An 18,800-nucleotide genomic window follows, 5' to 3' on the forward strand; every position below is an offset into this window, starting at 1 on the left:
TGCCTTTTTGTTTGTTGATGGTTTACTTCGCTATGCAAAATGTTTTAGTTGGTGTAGTCCCTATAATTTATTTTTGCTTTTGTTTCTTTTGACTGAGAAGACATAACCAGAGAAAACGTTGCTACAGTTGATAAATTACTGTCAATGTTTTCATCTGGGAATTTTACGGTTTTAGGTCTCACAATCAGGTTTTAAATCCATTTTGGGTTTATTTTTGTGTATGGTGTATGGAAGTGGTCCCGTGTCATTCTTTTTTTTTTTTTTTAATTTTTTTTTCAACGTTTATTTATTTTTGGGACAGAGAGAGACAGAGAGACAGGGGCAGAGAGGGAGACACAGAATCAGAAACAGGCTCCAGGCTCTGAGCCATCAGCCCAGAGCGTGACGCGGGGCTCGAACTCACGGACCGCGAGATCGTGACCTGGCTGAAGTCGGACGCTTAACCAACTGCGCCACCCAGGCGCCCCTCCCGTGTCATTCTTTTGCATGTAGCTGTCCGGTTTTCCCAATTCCATCTATTAAGAGACTGTCTTTTCCCCATTGTATATTCTTGCCTCATTTGTGATAGATTGACCATATAAGCTTGAGTTTATTTCTGGGTTCTCTAGCCTGTTCCATTGATCTATGTGTCTGTTTCTGTGCCAGTACCATACTCTTTTGATTATTATAAATTTGTAATGTATCTGGCAATCTGGGATTGTGGTATGTCAGCTTTGGTCTTTCTTAAAATGCTTTGGCTGTTTGAGGTCCTTTGTGGTTCTTTTTTTTTTTTTAATTTTTTTAAACGTTTTTATTTATTTTTGAGAGAGAGAGAGAGACAGAGCATGAACAGGGGAGGGTCACAGAGAGAGGGAGACACAGAATCTGAAACAGGCTCCAGGCTCTGAGCTGTCAGCACAGAGCCCGACGCGGGGCTCGAACTCACGGACTGCGAGATCATGACCTTAGCCGAAGTCGGATGCTTAACGGACCAAGCCACCCAGGTGCCCCATGGTCCTTTGTGGTTCTATACACATGTGAGGATTATTCTAGTATTGTGAAAAATGCAATTGATATTTTGATAGGAATTGCATTAAATATGTAGATTTTTGGGGACAGGTAATATGAACATTTTGACAGTATTATTTTGATCCATGAGCATGGTATATCTTTTCATTTGTGTTTTTACTTTCTTTTATCAATGTCTTACAATTCTTAGAGTACAGGTCTTTCACCTCCCTTGCTGAATTTACTTGTAGGTGTTTAACTTTAAAAAAAAAATTTTTTTTTAACGTTTATTTATTTTTGAGACAGAGAGAGACAGAGCATGAACAGGGGAGGGGCAGAGAGAGGGGGAGACACAGAATCTGAAACAGGCTCCAGGCTCTGAGCTGTCAGCACAGAGCCCGACGCGGGGCTCGAACTCACGGACCATGAGATCATGACCTGAGCCGAAGTCGGACGCTTAACCGGCCAAGCCACCCAGGCGCCCCGGTGTGTAATTTTTTTTGTGTGCAGTTGGAAATGGAACTGTTTTCTTAATGTATCTTTTTTGCTACCTCATTATTATTGCATAGAAACGCAAAATACATGAAGCAAAAACTAACAGATCTAAGAGAGAAACACATAGATCCACAATCATAGTTAGAAATTGTAGCTATATGGGGCGCCTGGGTGGCGCAGTCGGTTAAGCGTCCGACTTCAGCCAGGTCACGATCTCGCGGTCCGTGAGTTTGAGCCCTGCGTCGGGCTCTGGGCTGATGGCTCAGAGCCTGGAGCCTGTTTCCGATTCTGTGTCTCCCTCTCTCTCTGCCCCTCCCCCGTTCATGCTCTGTCTCTCTCTGTCCCAAAAATAAATAAACCTTGAAAAAAAAAAAATTAAAAAAAAAAAAAAAAGAAATTGTAGCTATCCTCTCAGTAATTGAAAGAATAAGTAGACAAATCAGTAAGGATGCAGAAGGTCTGGCTGACAACTACTTCGACCTAATCAACAGGTATAAGATATCACACTAAATGATTGCTGAAACTACAGTTTTTCTTCTTTTCCTATTGTACATGGAATGTTCATCAAGATGGACCAACTACTAGGCCAAAAAGTGAAGCAGGAAATATTTCAAACTGGATGATAATAAAAATGCAGCATATGAAATTTTGTAAATACAGTGAAAATAAACCTTACAGAGAAATTTATAGCTTTAAATGTTTATTTTGGAGAGGTAAAAAGGCTTAAAATGATTTTAAGTTTTTATTTTTAAAATCTAGGAGAAAAGACACAGAGCAACTGTTGTTCGTAACCATATTAACTATTTGATGGCCAGGAACCAATTTTAAGCATCTTGTATCTTAACATGATAGCAAATGTAGACACTTTGCTATATGTAGCTACATTTTAGGAAACTGATTGGGGGCTTGAGTATGATATGAATTGCATCCTCATGGTTTTCTATTTAAAATAATGGAAAATAGATCCCCAGTTACTGTTTTAGCATGAAACAATGGATTTTCAGAATGGATTATTAAGTGGGAAATGACCTGTAACTAGAAAAAAAAATTTTAGAAAGTGATAAAAAAAATCTTAAAATATTTGTAAATTAAATATTAAGTATCTGTACATTAAGAAACACTCTCCCATCAAAAAGACAAGAAATAGGGGCACCTGGGTGGCTCAGTCAGTTAAGCAACTGACTTCAGTTCAGGTCATGATCCCTCTGTTCGTGGGTTTGAGCCCCACGTTGGGCTCTGTGCTGACAGCTCTGAGCCTGGAGCCTGCTTCGGATTCTGTGTCTCCCTCGCTCTCTGCCCCTCTCCTGCTCATGCTGTCTCTCTTCCTCTCTCTCAAAAAAATAAACATTAAAAAATTATTTAAAAGGACAAGAAATAACAAAGGCGTTCATGAGGATGTGGAGAAAAGTAGCCCTTGTGCATTGTTGGTGGGAATGTAAATTGGTGTGGCCACTATGGAAACAATATGGAGGTTCCTCAAAAAACTAAAAATAGAACAACCATATAATCCATCAATTGCACTTCTGAGTATTTATCTGAGGGAAATAAAAACACTAACTCAAAAAGATACCTGTATCTTCAGATTCATAGCAGCATTATTTACAACAGCCAAGATATGAAGACAAACTAAGTGCCCATTGATGGATGAATGGATAAAGAAAACATGGCATATATTTGTACACACACACACACACACGACAATATTGCCATATGCGACAACATAGATGGATCTTGAGGGCATTATGCTAAGTGAAATAAGTCAGAGAAAGAAAAATCCTGTGTGATCTCTCTTATATATGGGATCCCAAACAAAAAAAAAAAAACCCAAAGCTCATAGATACAGAAAGCGAATTGGGGGTTGCTAGAGGCGGGGAATGGGGGTGGATGAAGGGGGTCAAGAGGTATAAACTTTCAGTTATAAAATAAATCCTGGGGATATAACGTGCAGCGTGATGACTATAGTTTAAGATATATTTAATTTTTTAAAATGTTTATTTATTTTTGAGAGAGAGATAGAGCGTGAGCAGGGGAGGGGCAGAGAGAGAGGGAGATCAGAATCCAAAGCAGGCTCCGGGTTCTGAGCTGTCAGCACAGAGCCTGATGTGGGGCTTGAACCCACGAACTGCGAGATTGTGACCTGAGCTGAAGTCGGACACTTGACTGAGCCACCCAGGCGCCCCTAGATATTATATATTTTAAAGTTGCTATGGGAGTAGATCTTAAGAGCTCTTATCACAAGAAAAAAATTGTAACTCTGTGTGGTGATGGATGTTAACTAGATTGGTTGACCATTTTGGAATATATACAAATATCAAATCATTATGTAAGTTAAAATGCATGAGTTGGAAAACTTGTATCTGCCATTGTGAGCTTTCACTGTGTAAAGAGGTCTCTCTCTCTCTCTTTTTTTTTTAACATTTATTTATATTAGAGAGAGAGACAGAGTGTGAGTGGGGGAGGGGCACAGAAAGAGGGAGACAGAATCTGAAGCAGGTTCCAGGCTCCGAGCTGTCAGCACAGAGCCCGATGCGGGGCTCAAACCCACAAACAGTGAGATCATGACCTGAGCCAAAGTCGGTCGCTCAACCGACTGCGCCACCCAGGTGCCCCAAAGATGTTTCTTTAAAAACATTTTTTCTTTAATGTTCACTTATTTTTGAGAGTGTGCGAGAGAGACAGAGACAGAGCATGAGTGGGGAGGGGCAGAGAGAGAAAGGGAGACACAGAATCTGAAGCAGGTTCCAGGCTCTGAGCTGTCAGCACAGAGCCCGACGTGGGGAGACTCAAACTCACAAACCGTGAGATCATGACCTGAGCCAAAGTCAGATGCTTAAACAACTGAGCCACCCAGGTGCCCCTGATCAGTGAATTTTAATAAACTGGAGCAGAGAATTTCACTGACACAGTTGCAGATTCCACATTGCAACTAATCTTTAATTTTTGTAAGTTTATTTATTTTGAGAGACAGAGACAGTGCAAGTGGGGGAGGGGCGGAGAGAGAGGGAGACAGAGAGTCCCAAGCAGGTTCTGCACTGTAAGCATGGAGCCTGATGCGGGGCTTGAATTCACAAAACCATGAGATCACGAATGACCTGAGCCGAAACCGAGAATTGGACGCTTAACTGACTGAGCCACCCAGGCACTGCAATCTTTTCTTTTATAAAATAACTTTTATTTTAAAATAGTCTAAATCTCACAAGAAGTTGCAAAAATAGTACAGAAAGCTCCGCATACAGTTCACCCAGCTCCCCCAACTATCTCGTACACAGACCCAGAACTTCTCAACCAGGTAATTGCTAACTCAGGTGCAGACCTTAATAGGGCTTCACCTGTTTTACATGCACTTGCTTTTTCTCCAGTTAACCTTTAAGAAACCATTGTTTGTCGAGTTTTAATGGAGTCTGAAAAAGAACATCCACAAGGGTTAGAAAAAGAACACTCCTCCCCCCTTTCCCAACCATGTATTTGTGTGACTACTTCAACCAAACACACATATCACAACAGAATGATTGCAAAATCTAGCCACCAGACGCTACAGAGATTTGCAAAAACGTGAACCAATGCCACTCTCCTCAGTACGTATTTTTCTTTTGGAAAAAAATAGTCACTTTTCTTAAAAATACGCTATGTTAACATGGACTGAATTTACATCTTTACTTTCAATGACTAGGTTTTGAAATGTCTTCATGTTGATAGATGAAACCCACCCATGATAACCGAAGCTCCCCGAGACCTCCAGTGTCTTCTAGGGTAGTGAAGGGTCTGAGCTCTGTGAGGTAAACACCGGCAGGGGGTAAGCCTCCTCCCACAGACTTCCCGGGCTCTCTTAAGTCCACACGACGCCGCAATAACACATACATTTGAGTCAGAGGAAATTAGAAGTTCAGAAGTTTATGGAGTTACTGTCAACAAGGGAACATGATTCATATTCAAACTACTTTAAAGTGACCTTTCAAATCACTATTTGATCTAAATTCAAGTATAGCAGTGAAAGAAACTGAAGCTATTCATCAACTCTGTAGAATTCACAATACTTTTAAGAATGTTCTCGCATTTAAACAGATTTTTTTCACTACTCAAATGCATGAAGTGAATGGACTTTAGAAATATATTGTTCTCCCAGTGCCTATGACTTTGTGTTGGTTTGGTCCATGGCTGTGAAGAACACACAGATGGCAGCTGTGATGAGGATGTGCATTCCCTCATAAAGAAGTTTTGGAGAAAACACACTCCATATAAATAAATGGTAACGCAGGGATGTCACCAAAATGATATACGCAGAAACTGGAAAAGAACAGATCAGTGCGTAGCAGAAGCAAGCATGACTCAGTGCAGAACCACTGTTAATAAAAAGGGAAATATGGATTAGTACCTGCCACTTCTGCCTCATATAAGGCATGAACACAAAAGCAAACAGTATTTTTACTTTGAAAATGACCGTGGTAATTCTTGTTCCTGGCCCTCCACCCCCACCCCGCCCTCCTAGTCTGGATCTGGTCTGATGGGTAGGAACTTGCCTGAGGGGACATCAGCTGCAGGTGGCTAACCTGTCCCTCTCCAGTGTCACAATCTGCAAGAATAGTTTTGAAAAGTGCCCTCCAGCTTTTGCAGTTATGTTTAAAAATTATGTGCATGGACTACTATACAGCACAAATATTATGAAACACAATGAAAAGAAAATCCCACTGGATGAGATACAAGTTTTGAGCTCTGCTTTGTGCTGCCCAGTGAAGCATCTGGTTGGTGTGGTCTGGGGACACTGGCCTGCGAGTGTTTGCTAAGCAAATGAACCGCGAAGAACATGCCCAAACATGAAACAGCCCTCAAAGCACATGCTCAGGTGGTGATCTCACGGTCTGTGAGCTCGAGCCCCACGTTGGGCTCTGGGCTGACAGTGTGGAGCCTTCCTTGGGATTCTCTGTCTCCACCTCTCTCTCCCCCTCCCCCACTGTCTTAAAAATAAATAAACATTAAAAAAAAGAAGACAAGTTTTAGTTCTGACACCTCCCCTCAAACACTGCAATGAGCGTAAGTGGCTTTTCTGTGGTCGGTCTATGCCACACATCACCACTGCCCACTCTTCCTGAAGTGCGGCCTTCACCACACACACAGCTATCTTCACTGGGCGGGACTCACATCAGCAGTGCTTCGTATGGGGATATGGACACGGGCCTGGGATTACTGGACTTCCAGGTGGGGAGCGAGCACACCCACCAGAGCAGATGCTCTGTGTGCTGAGGGGAGTCTTGGGGTGCCATGCTCATACTGGGAAGGGTCTGGACATGAAAGGTGAGCAATGAGTTCTGTGCAAAGGCTGGGAGGCAGAGGAGTGAGTGTGTGCACATACGTGCTCCACAAAGGGGCTCCCTGGGCCTGTCGACCAGGCACAACTATCTGGCGCCATCTAAGATTCCCCCCAGTGTGCTCACTGTCCAGTGAGAGGAGCCGAACAGTCACTCAAGGGCCACAGGATGCCTGGCCCCTCATGCTCACAGTTCTTGTCCCCTTCTGTGCCCTCACCTTGCCCTTAACTGGTTCTCCGTCTTGGGCCTTGGTGCCCATCCTTCCTTCCTGCCACATTCTCCAGCTGCCCCATCATCCCCGGCAGGCAACATCCTCTCTCTGCTTCCACTTGCATGCCATCCTGTGGCCTCGTCCCTTTACGCGTGCTCCTCTCCAGCTCCCTTGACTGATCGTGACCACTTCCACCCACGTGCCCTTCTTTGGGCAGCTGTCCTGACCAACACCAGCAGACTCAGGGGCTCAGCCATTCTGGGCTCATCTCTGTGATGTGCTCAGCAAGTAACGGACCCGCCTCTCTGCTACTGCCACCAGCCCATGAGCTCCTGCACCTCGGGTCCCACTGAAGATCCAGTCCATTAGGCCGAGGACCTCCAGGGAGCTGGGCCCTGAGGCATTATCTCATTACGTCCCTCAAGGGCCACTGCACCAATACCGGTGAAACTCTTGGGAACAGCTTCCTGGATGAATACTTGTGGCCCATGGCTCTGCTACCCCTCTCCTGGGGAGTGCCATGGAGTCCGTGCTTAGCTAAGAGCCTGCGGACCTTGCTCCCTTCTTGAGCAGACAGCACGGAAGCTGGAGCTTGCCACAATTTCACACATAGTAAACATGACCTAGGTAGAAAACTCTGGCTTCTTCCTTCCATAGCAACATCCAGGGGGTCACCATTCCCACAACCTCAGCTAAGATGACGTGCACTGTAGGGAGTGAATGAAGGCCTCACAGCCTAGCTCAGCATGGCTGCCCATGCCACCAGGCTCTAGACCTGAAGCCAGCCCCTGTAGCCGAGGGTCATGAACACCCAGGGCCCAGTTTCTGAGCCACTAGCAATATTTTCTTTTTCTACTATTTTAATATAGCTCTAGTTTTCTTACTTGACTGAAACAAAACAACTCCAAAAACCAATGAGTAGAACTTGATGTAAAAGTAAAAGCTTTTAAAAAAGAAAAAGCAAAACCTTTTCTAAAATAAAAGAGAAACATTTCTTAATTAGGGAAAACGTCATGTAATACTCTCTAGTTGATTAAAATGCTTTCAGCTTACTTAAAAAAAATGCTTTGTTTTTTTTTTCTCCCCAATACAGATAGATGAAAAGTGTCAGGAAAATCAAACTGCGATCCCAGCACCAGAGAAGCTGCCCTTCACAGAAGCCTAGGCTCTCACTGTCTGGCCCTCATCCTCCCTGGCCCACCTGTTCAGCTGGTCTGCACACCAGACACGGTGTGCTTAGCAGAGCCATGTGCACTAAGGCAGTCAAGCTCTCCAAGGCAGAGGCAAGCACGTCTTGCCAACTCAAGGCCCTCTGGGTCCCCAACACATGACGGCACTGACGAGGACCGAGGCCTCCCAACCCAACCTAACCCTGGTCACAGAGACATCTAGGAGCCTGCTAGGGAGAGAACCAACAGGTCAGTAGTGGTCTCGTGGCCCACGTGGGTTCACAGGCAGCACGAGAGCCTGAAGGTTATCGCGGGCAGTGCAGCGGCCCCCACATGCCTCTGCTCCAGCCAGCAGTGCCTTGGCTTGCAGGCGCTGACCATCAGACGAGCAGTGACTATCCACAGACGGTCCCCAAGTGTGCATCTGAGGAAAACACACTGACTTGTAGGCATCTCTCCTCAGGAAACCTAGAGCGAGCTGGAGAAATGAGACTCCCACATTTGGGAAGCCAAACATCAACCGTGGCAATTCAGAGGGGCGGCCAGAAGGTCCCCGGAGCAGGAAGCCTGGTCTCCACAGGTGAAGCCTTTACTTGCTTTCTTGCTCTAAACTTTGACTTGAGGGTATCACCTCACTCACTCCTACACTCCCCTCCACCCCTTACGTGACTGTGGAATGGGAGAAGATGGTGGCCCGTGGACATGAACTTGGGGGCAGAAGTCGAGGGTCCCTGAGGCCTGAGTCTCAGGAGCTGGTCTGGGGTGAGGACGAGAGGCTTCCCATGAAGTATGTGCTGTCCTGAGAGGTGGGACCTGAGCATGTCCCGGGAAGTTCAGACATGGGTCAGCAGTCACCATAGCAGGGGCTGCACTCTAATGGGGGGGCAGAGGAGTGGGGGTCTAGAGGGGTAACAGGGACAGGAGGCCTCAACCTCCCCCAAGCGACATCCCCCTGTAGGACTGGGGACACAGCGGGACATTTGGCAGGAATATTGTCCTTCTGGGGCCTGCCCCGCATGTTCCACAGCCCACTCAGCATGTGGGGGCTGGTCTAGCAACTCAGCCAGACGTTGGCTTTCAGAGGGGAGACCACGCCTGTGGGGTGTTACTGAGTAGCTTAAGAAAGGCAACGGTGCTTTTGGGACTGGGGCACTGAGAGAGCCCCGACACACGTTGCACGGCTGCTCACACCACCTCCAGCACCCGTGGGACTCCTCACATAGGCCCCACCCCCCAGGAGGTGATACCATCACACCGTTTTACAGAAGGGAGAGTCTGGGCCTATTTGGAAAGTGCAGAATCAGGCAGGCCACATGCCCCTCAGGCTGCACTCTGCCAGGCCGGACCCAGGCGCTGAGGTTACCGTGGTACACAGACTGGGAAGCCCCTGCCTTATGAAGCCTTCTTTCTGGGAGGGCCAATGCATAAACAAATGAGGAAGCAGGGAGGAGCATGGTGGGCAGGAGGATGGGGTAGGCTGCCCCATGGGCTGGCCAGAGGGGCGGGCCACCAGGTGGAGCCCCATGGGGCCTCTCAGTGGCAGGGCAGCGCACGGCCCCAGAGTATGCACCCACTGACGGCATCCCCTCAGGCCTGTGCAGGCTCCTCTGTAGCAGGGGTCCTGGAGGTGAGAGCCAGCATGTCTTGTCTTTGTGCCCGAAGGGTGGCCAATAAGGCCACCAGCAAGCAAAGAAACCGAGAAGGGTCCCTGGAAACCATACCCTGGTATAGGCTGGAAGAGAGCAGCAGAAGCTGGCTGCCCCTGTGGCCTCCCCATCATCCCGACACAGGGCCCGGGTGGCCACAGACCTGACCTGCACCCGCCTCTGGCTCACATGCTGTGGACTGTTCATTCTTATTTGCGGAAAGGAGAATGCATGAAGACTTTTAGTCCCTTGGGGTCTGGAACCCTGTATCTGGAATAAGGTACTCTCTTTAAACGGCCGACCTGCCATCAGAGTTTGTGCTAAGAGACAAAGAACAGCTTCACCTGCTGGTTTCTGAGCTCAGGAAGCTCACTAAGTGGCTGGCCCACAGCACGGGTCCTGCGAATGTTGCAAATGCGGTCAGGAACACAGCTGGGACCTCCACGTAGGTGTCCAGGCCCACGAAGCCCGCTGAGATGTCCACCGTGGCTATGTTGTTGGAGTTTCCCTGGAACACAGGTAGAAGCAGCACTGACACAGCCACCAGCAACCGAAGAAAGCTGCATGTGGTCACAGTGACACGGACACCCAGGAGCCCCAGATGCCCGCCCACTCCTTTCCCACCTCGCCGCCAGGTGGGGAGGAACAAATAAACGTCTGCCGATGAACTACGGAAAATTCCAAACCTTCCTCAGATCTATCTACTTAAGACAGACACGCCGACCTCCCTACAACAGAGACCCTGTCTGAGGGCTGCACCTGGTCTTGGGAGGCAAGGTGGCCAAGGAGAGGCTGAAGGTGGTGTTGCCACATGGCTCTTTCAATGGGTGAATGCTGCTGCTAGGAAGAAGAGGGCACGCTGGCCACTGGGGGGTGGGGGTGGCTTGGCCTCCAGCTTACGTGTTGGATCTGAGACCCTGGTGGGTAACGAATGCATGGCTCATCTTGCACAAAAGGGTAGGGTCTACATCCAAGGGAAGGGTCTCCTAAGATTCAGTCCCTCTCTCTACTTGTAGTCTTCGTCACTGCTGGTGACCTTTTCCTTAGCTACTCAGGACATTTATAAGTTTGATCGCACAAATGTCTGTCCCAGCCCAGCAAAGATCCCTCCTGGAAACACTTATTGATGGCTGAGGACACAACTCCAGCCAGGTGTTCATGGCTTCACAGACTTGCCAGGGGAACCCCAGTGCCTCCTCCTTGGCTGCGTCATTCCAGATGGTCACCGGGTCATGTTGGCAGACCTCCCAGATACCTCAGAGACGCCCTCTTACAGCGGGCCCCTCCCCGGACAGCAACCTCTCCTGTGCAGCTTCCCCTTTGCCCACTTTGCCAGTGGCCGCCTGAGCCTTTGCGATGATGTAATTCCCATTCAGAAGCCCCTTGCGACAGACCAGGGAGACCCTGGAGCTGCTGAGCAGAGGGAGGAAGAGTCCCAAGTGCTGTGGCGAGGGAGGCATGATGAAGGACAAGTGGATCTGACTGGGAAGCTGCCGGAGATCCCACCGAGGCCGACTCACTCGTATCCAGAGAGGGTTGACTGCAATACTGTTATTGCAGCCAAGGCACAGACGGCCTGCTCTGGGGCTTTACTTCCATCGACTCATTCAGTCCTCAACAGTCCTGATGTGGTGCCATTGTGACCCTCAGTGAACAGGTGGGAACCCAGGAGGCCAGCTGGGTACCAGGAATCACGGAGCTGAGGGCAAGAAGGAGGGGCAGCAAGCCTGTAGGTCTTGTCCCGGGAAAGCTGACCATGAGGGAAGGGCTGTGGGCAGGGGAGAGGCGAGGGAGACCCACACTGCTGCTGCTCAGGATCCGACGTGCCGCAGGACTTGCTGCACAGGGTCTGTGCTGAGTTTGCGTGCGGACAGGCCCCCCAGCACACACCACAGTCTGCTGTGGGTTCCACTGCCCAAGGCAGCACCGGACGAGAACCAGTACCACGTGCGATCACCAATGCTCCTTCCTCACCACCCGGGGAAAGTGGCCGCATGCCACAGAGGAGCACACTGAACGTGAGGCCGTCTCCTTGCTCGGGGCGTGACCGTGGCTCCTCAGTCTTCCTGACACCGAGGCCTCAGTGCAGGACACTGTGCCAAGCCAGCAGCCACTTTCTCCATCTCGGCTCAGAGGGAGCCCGAGTGAGTCTCCCCACCCGTGCCGGCAGTGTCTACCGTGTGGCTAGTTCACGAGCACCATGACGTATCTGTGGATATGCCGAAATCGCTCCCGTGTGGAGTCCTGGCGGTCCACGTGCCCTTGGGGTAGGAACGTCTGGTGCCCATCAGACACGCTCACTGTGTAGCATGGCACCTGGGAGCCTGGAGAAGGGAGAGGGGCGGGCGATTTTCCGTGGCGATGGTATTCCCATTCCCCACCAGGGCACTCGCGGTCAGAGACGCAGAGACTGTCAACAGTGGAACTCCCGGACGGAGGTCACCACCAGGAACAGGCCTGTGCATGGCTTTCAGACAGAGGACCATGAGACTGACGGGCCACCTAGACATTTCTGGAATGCCCAGAAAAATGTAAAGTCCTTCTACAGCAACACATCAGTCACACTGAATGGCCAAGAGTGAAAGAGCCCTAACACAGGCGTGTCGCTGCCAACAAAGCAGAGCAAGTGCCATCCAGAGGCCGACGCCGACCCGCGCCTCTCTCTTCTGCGGCTCATGGTGCCTCAGCTGCTTGCTTCGTCCTTTCCCCCTTTCCGGCTGGTGTTCTGGAATTCCTGGGCTAACTGTATTCCCTCACTTCCACAGGGCTGTTTCTACATTTCTACCGGTAGCTAAGAAAGGCTGTGGACTTTGAAATGTGGCTGCTTGACACCACGGAGACACACACACGACGGAAAGACTGTGAGGCCCAGCCTGTGAGGGGTGGAGCTGACTGACGGGCAGCGTGGTCCTCAGCCACCAGCACCTTGTGGGATGGGCAGCGACTCCAGGGAAGTGCGGTCACTCTCCAGGTCCTACGGACTCCAATCATGCCTTCTCTGTGGGTCCTGAGGGACACGGGCAGGCAGTGAGAGCTACTATATAGGGTGCCTCCCGTTCTTCACTACTTTAACCCTTGCAGCAGCCAAGGATGAGATGAGGTGTTAGTTACTCCATTTTACAGATGAGACCAGGGCGCAGCAGGTGCCTGCCAGACGCCAAGTGGCTTAAAAGTACTGGACACCAGTGTCAGGGCTGCAGCTACCCACATTTCTGCTGGGGACAGCCACTCTGGAAGCCACCCAAGGGCTGGACTGGAGACAGAAGTATGGAGTCCCCCAGGGGAGATGGATGGCAAGGGGGGGGGGTTCTGAGGGTCAGGTCACATCCTCTAGGACTTATGGATTTCTAGAACTTCTCCCACCCCCTTGTGGCCTTCAGGGAACAGATGGAAAGCCATGATGGGGGGCTGCTCTTTGGGGGATGCCATGAGCACCAGGAAACCAGGAGAGAAATAGCAAGGTCAGGGAAGAAGCCCAGGCCCACCTATCGGGACACACAGACCACACAAGTCCCCAGGGTCTGGAAGAGGAGGGAGGAGCTGGTGCTCACAGAGGAAGTACGGATCCTCACTGTAAAGATGGGAAAACACAGCTGAGACACTCAGGGGTTTGCGCACAGTTCTTCCACCAGAGGGCACAGGGCCGACAGGGGAGGCTGGGGAGCTGTGCCCACCCTCCAGGGTCCTAGAGGCAGCAACTAGGTTGAGGGTGGGGCCCTTCGAACTGGGCAGAGAGATGTGGGAAGGCTGGGATGGAACTAAGTCCCTTTATGGCCAGGAGCTGGGCCCTCTGTCCACCTGCCCAGGCGCCGCTCCAAGCACACAGGCAGATACTGAGGTCCATCCTGGAGGCAGCTTGGACTTGCTTCTGATGGGCCCTTTAACACTGGAGAGAAGACGTGACGACCACGGGGCCCCGGGGGATTCATAACCACGTGAAGACACCCAACAGCATGGCCAGGGGAAAGGGAATAGAAACTTCAGTTATCACTTCATCAGATAAAGCAATGGAACAGTGAAGTGCCTCCCTAACCAGTCACGGTAAATAGACCTAGTGCACAACCACACACTGTCTTAAGCACTCACGGATCCACACTGAGGGGGTCGGTCTTAAGTAAGTCACTGAATTTTATCCTATCAAATACACATGAAATTTAAGCATCATTCCCCCACACCATACTGAAAGTCCCTTCACTGAACAGCCTTTTTAACTTCCCAACTTATGGTAACCTTTCTCAGAGAAAAACTAAAAGAGAAATGACATAAAAAGTTAATAGGCTTCTATTCACAATAGCAATGAAAACCTACCTGGAAATAGAAGAATGCTTGACCAAACCAATAATGCATTACAGTGATCTCAGCTGCATCATGCCTCAGGGGCTTCCAGATGAATTTAGTCATTATAGTCTGAATCAAGAGGCTAAATACTAAAACTGGAAGATTATGTGGTCTAAAAAGCAAAGCAGCCAGAAGAACTAATCCACTATATATCTCCCATAAACCCACAGTCTTGATTGTGAAGTCTGCAGCAATGACTTGAGATTTAAGCAAGTCTTTGGTGCCCGTGAACAGAATGCCCAGGACAAAGACATGAACAAAACGAGCTTCAATAAGACCCCTAAAAAAAAAAAAAAAAAAAAGCAAAAGAGTTTGATTCATTAGCACCAGCTTGAAAGACTCAAAACATATTTTTCCATGAAAACCAAGAGTCCACTTAGCTGACCAAAGAAGCCATAGTGCCCGCCCACTTGGGTGACACCATGGAAGTGGGGGTGTCTGCTTCTGCATCTCAGCCTGCAGGACTCCCCTTGCTCAGAGGCTGGCAGGCCTGTCCTCTCTCTGTGCACATCTCTGATGGAACTGACTCATGGGAATTCTGGGGAGTCCTATTCATCTGGCCCAAGGATGGCCTGGCACAAGGCCAGAGCCATCACTCGTAGGGTACCGGAAAAACTGCCCACCTGCTTCACACGGTTAACTTGAAAGACCCTTGCAACGGGATAAGGTCAAGCTCTAGCAGAAACTTCCGTTAAGTTCATAATGCTAAGATACAACTGGACGTGCTCGCAACCATAAGTACTTGCGCATGCACACGCATGCACACGTACACAATGGTGCAGAGAACACTGTGGGGCCTGCAGAAGGGCAGGGCCAGGTTCATCTGGGCTCTGCCACTTACTGGCTCTGTTGCTGGGGGAAGTTACTTAAGGCTTCTGACGCTCACTTCATTATCCCTAAAATGAAGAGAAACAGTACCTACACCTCACAAGCTCTCCTGGGAGTTAACCAAAGAACAGAGGTAAAGTGTTTGGCACGTAATAAATGTTAAGGATTATTAAGAATTATTTTAGCACTTCACTTACAATTATTTGTAAAGGATATAATTTATGACACCATACCAAAAAATTTCATCTAATGAAACACATATATCCCTAAAACATATTTTAAATAAATTCTATACATCAAGTATTTTATAAATACTAGAAAAGCTGATCACTTAAAGTAACGCTAAATAAACAAAATTTTAAGTGAAATCATTATCATAATAACGTTATGTGTTTTGAAAAACTGAATGTTCCTATCTCAGATTTTCTTCGGAAGGTTTGTGCACCTAAAAAAAAATTCCTTTTTAAAACCACAGTTAGTTTAATTTGACCGATCCAAGCACTGTCTGCTGTGTGCCTCTAGTGTGTAGACACCAGCCACAGGGCCATGCGGCAGCCAAAGAGCTAGGGTTAGGTGCAACCCCATGGCCAAGGTGTGCTAAGCAGAGAGCTGATGACAGACCCAGTAGGGTTAAAGAAGGAGAAATCAGCCAAGGTCCGAGTCATCAGAGGGGGCAGAATGCATTCTGGGTGGTGAATACGAAAGAGAACACCAGTGGGTGCCTTCAAGGGGTTCACCTCCTTGCCCCAAACCATTCAATGCTATCTAGGACAATGTCCACCTGACCTTCCACTCCAGCAAGCCTGGGCATCACAGCGGAGAAGAGGCAGGAGCTAAATGTAAGGGAGTATTTTAGAATATCTATGGACAGCAGCAGACTGAATGCAGAGAAGCAGCTGTTAGGGAAATCTAGAACCTGCACGGCTCAAGACCTGGAGTAGATCTCTTAGTGAGAGGGACCTAGAGCCAGGATAGATGGGGGTGGGGAATGGAGGCATTTCACAGGCAGAACACCAAGCAGTGAAGGGTAGTGAAAGGGTGCATTGAACTATGCGTTGAACACCAAGAAGGTACATGCTGTAGTGTCCATGAAAGGTAAGTGATCCAAGTCTTGAGATGAGTGAGGAGGAAATTAGGTGCACCGATCTGAGAGGAAGCGAGGAATGTATTCACGTATCACGCTTTGAGATTTAGACAGCCCTGTGGACATCCTCAAGTGTGACATCTAGCCTTGACATCTGCCCAGAGTCTCGGACTCCAAAATGAACAGCCTTGAGATGTCTCTACACCATCCTCCCCCTACCTGACCTCCCTGCTTCGGGTGAAGGCCTGCCACCCTGCCGTCACCTCAGCCAGGCTCTCTCTGGGTATCACTTCAACTGCCCGTACTGTTGGCAGGTCCTATTTTCAGGTGGGCCTCATGCCTCCTGGCCACTCACACAGCCTGGCCACAGCCCTCAGCTTACACCCTGACATTTTCTGAGAAGATAACATTTGCTTTCCTTTCTCTGATTAGAAAAGCAATAAAAAAAATGAAAATGCATGGAAAGGAAGATCACGAGCCACCTGTGAGTCTGTGTCCTAAATCTAATCACAACCAATTACATATTTGAGTCTTTCATACAAACATGAAAAAATACGCATCTACTTCATAAACTGGGGCCATATGATAGTTTTATAGCCTCCTGGTCCACATCTTCTCATCGTCTATGAAAACACAATACCCAGCACAGAGCTTTAACATCACTCAGAGGTTCATCCCACTACCGTCGGCCAATTATCTTGATTTGTACTCTGTGTACCTGTAAATAATTTTTCAGAGAGCGTGCCTGTGTCCTGGTTCCAGGCCTCATCTCTGGTTCTGTTCTTGAGATAAATTTCATAAGAGGGTGCCCAGGTCACAGGGTTGGATACACTCAAAGTTATTACCACGTTTTACAGCCTCCAGAACAGCCTCTGCTCACCCCACCCCACACTGCCTTTAAAAAAAGAAAAGCTGCCAGTTTTTGACACATAAAATGTGGCATTTATGCCTCAGTCAGCATGGGGGGGCCCCTCCCCACCCCAGGAATTCACCGTCAAATTACGGGAAAGTTGACTTTTCTGGTGTGCTTTGTTTCCCAACTGATAGGAAGCGACCCCTCTTTGTGATTCCTGTTACTACTTCTTGACCGAGCAAAGCCGAATCCTTTCCGTTTCTTATTTTTAGAGAACCCTTTACTGTAAAAATAACCCTCAGTGACCTAACTCCGTTATCTGTCTTTCTCCTGCCAAAGGGAAGAGACTAAAAGAATCAGTTTATTGAGGATTCCTTGTCCAGGCTCTAGTAACTGCTGAGATCACGATTCACAGAAACCGATTCCAAAGTTCTAAAGACCGCGTGGCACGTTTCAGTGTATAAAACATTAAACAGATTTGCCAGTACGCTTACTTGGAAATGTCTTTGCTGTCTCGTTGCCATGGGAACAGGACATTTCCAATGGCTGCCCGGTAGCAGTAGACACCCAGGAGGCCAAGTGCCATGGCTACTTTTGACGTCAGGGAGCACCTCCTCTGCACCAGCGCAAAAATCATGATGAGTGAGAGGGCGGCCAGAACGGAGAGCTCAGCTTTATGATCAGAACTGAAATGAAACGGAAAATCCCCAAATCGCTAGTAAGTATAGCGATCGATGTTACGGATCTACACCGAGTGGCTTTCTAGGAACTGCATTAAAAATAGCTGGTTTTTCTGAAAAGCAAAAAAGAAAAGGAAATCGTTGGTGCTTTAAATTCAAAGGTTCTTAAAATGCGACAAACGAGTTAACCTGAGCTCTCATTTCTCATCCACAAATGGTCCCTGCCACCAGGTCTGCACTGGCCAGCGCAGTGACCTGTATAGAACGCCCTCCACTGGCTCCCCTGGCAACTCCGTGTTCCCCCAACCACCGGTGAAGACATTCTGGGCAAACTGTGTATTTGCCAGCATACGTCCTGCTCACGGGAGACCAGCACGTCCTGGCGCAATCCTCTCTCATTCCCTCATTAACACAGATTGACTCACTTGAGAGTGTCTGCTCGTTCCCAGGCGAGGAGACTTTGCAGTCAGGCTCGGGGCACAAAGCTGTCATGGCAAAGCTGCGCCCCCGTCTCCGTCCGGCCCCCGCCCACCATCCTGCCACCTCAGTGAGTGCTGCGCTGGAAGGCAGGATTCTTTTGTTTCATTCATCACAGCATACGCTCATGAAGGCCAGACACTCAATAGTTGTTAAGTGGATGAGTGACTAACCCTGCCAAGGTAAACACACAGCAGTGGAAAAACTACTTGGAAAAGACTCAGAGGAAAGATATGGCCAGCGTCAGGACATGGGCCCAGGGATGGCGGGAGGTGATGGGTGTCGTGCTGGGGCCTGGCCCTGCCCTGGTGCTTGGTCTGGGAGGTGGTCACCTGGGTGTCCATTCGCTGTCGCTCTTTAAACTAGATGTTTTATGCACTCTCCTGGATTATTCATTGTAACAACTGAAAAACAGCAATAAAGAAGGTGAGTTCCGATGCCTCTCAAGAAGCCCTCCTCTGAAGGAGAAATGGGGCCACGTTGCAGCTTCTTCACGAACTGACAGGACTAATTCAGCAGCACGGGGAAAGCTGTGATGCAGGAAGGGGCACCCTCTGAGGGGAAGAGGTTGGGCCTGATGTGCCGGAGGAGGGTCCAGACTGAGGAGTGGGCACAGTGGCCCCTGGAGAGGGGGGCGGGGCATCAGGGGTGGGATCAGCACATTCTCCTGCAGTGGCTCAACTCTCCAGAAAGGTAAGTGAGGCTCCTGGGCTGTCCCAGAGCTGCCCC

General features: G+C 48.8%; 1 protein-coding gene across 8 annotated transcripts in view; it reads right to left on the minus strand.

Annotated features, from left to right (window-relative positions):
* Positions 1-5,347: 5,347 nt before the first annotated feature.
* The window catches only part of PIGG (phosphatidylinositol glycan anchor biosynthesis class G), a 43,641-nt gene continuing 30,188 nt past the window's right edge, over positions 5,348-18,800 (minus strand). For 7 of the 8 annotated variants that reach the window (XM_047094180.1, XM_047094181.1, XM_047094178.1 and 4 more), the window contains 4 exons: positions 17,409-17,600; positions 14,120-14,429; positions 10,156-10,319; positions 5,348-5,822 (listed from right to left, as the gene is read on the minus strand). In XM_047094180.1, the coding sequence (XP_046950136.1) occupies positions 5,609-5,822; positions 10,156-10,319; positions 14,120-14,429; positions 17,409-17,600 (880 nt within the window). In that variant the 3' untranslated portion in view covers positions 5,348-5,608. Of the gene's footprint in view, positions 5,823-10,155; positions 10,320-14,119; positions 14,430-17,408; positions 17,601-18,800 lie in introns of those variants that run through there. The other variant, XM_047094183.1, reaches the window with a different exon arrangement.

Source organism: Lynx rufus, unplaced genomic scaffold (genome assembly GCF_022079265.1).
Source record: "Lynx rufus isolate CCGP_SWC_20201006 ecotype Redwood Valley unplaced genomic scaffold, mLynRuf1.p SCAF_38, whole genome shotgun sequence".
Classification (NCBI taxonomy): Eukaryota; Metazoa; Chordata; class Mammalia; order Carnivora; family Felidae; genus Lynx; species Lynx rufus.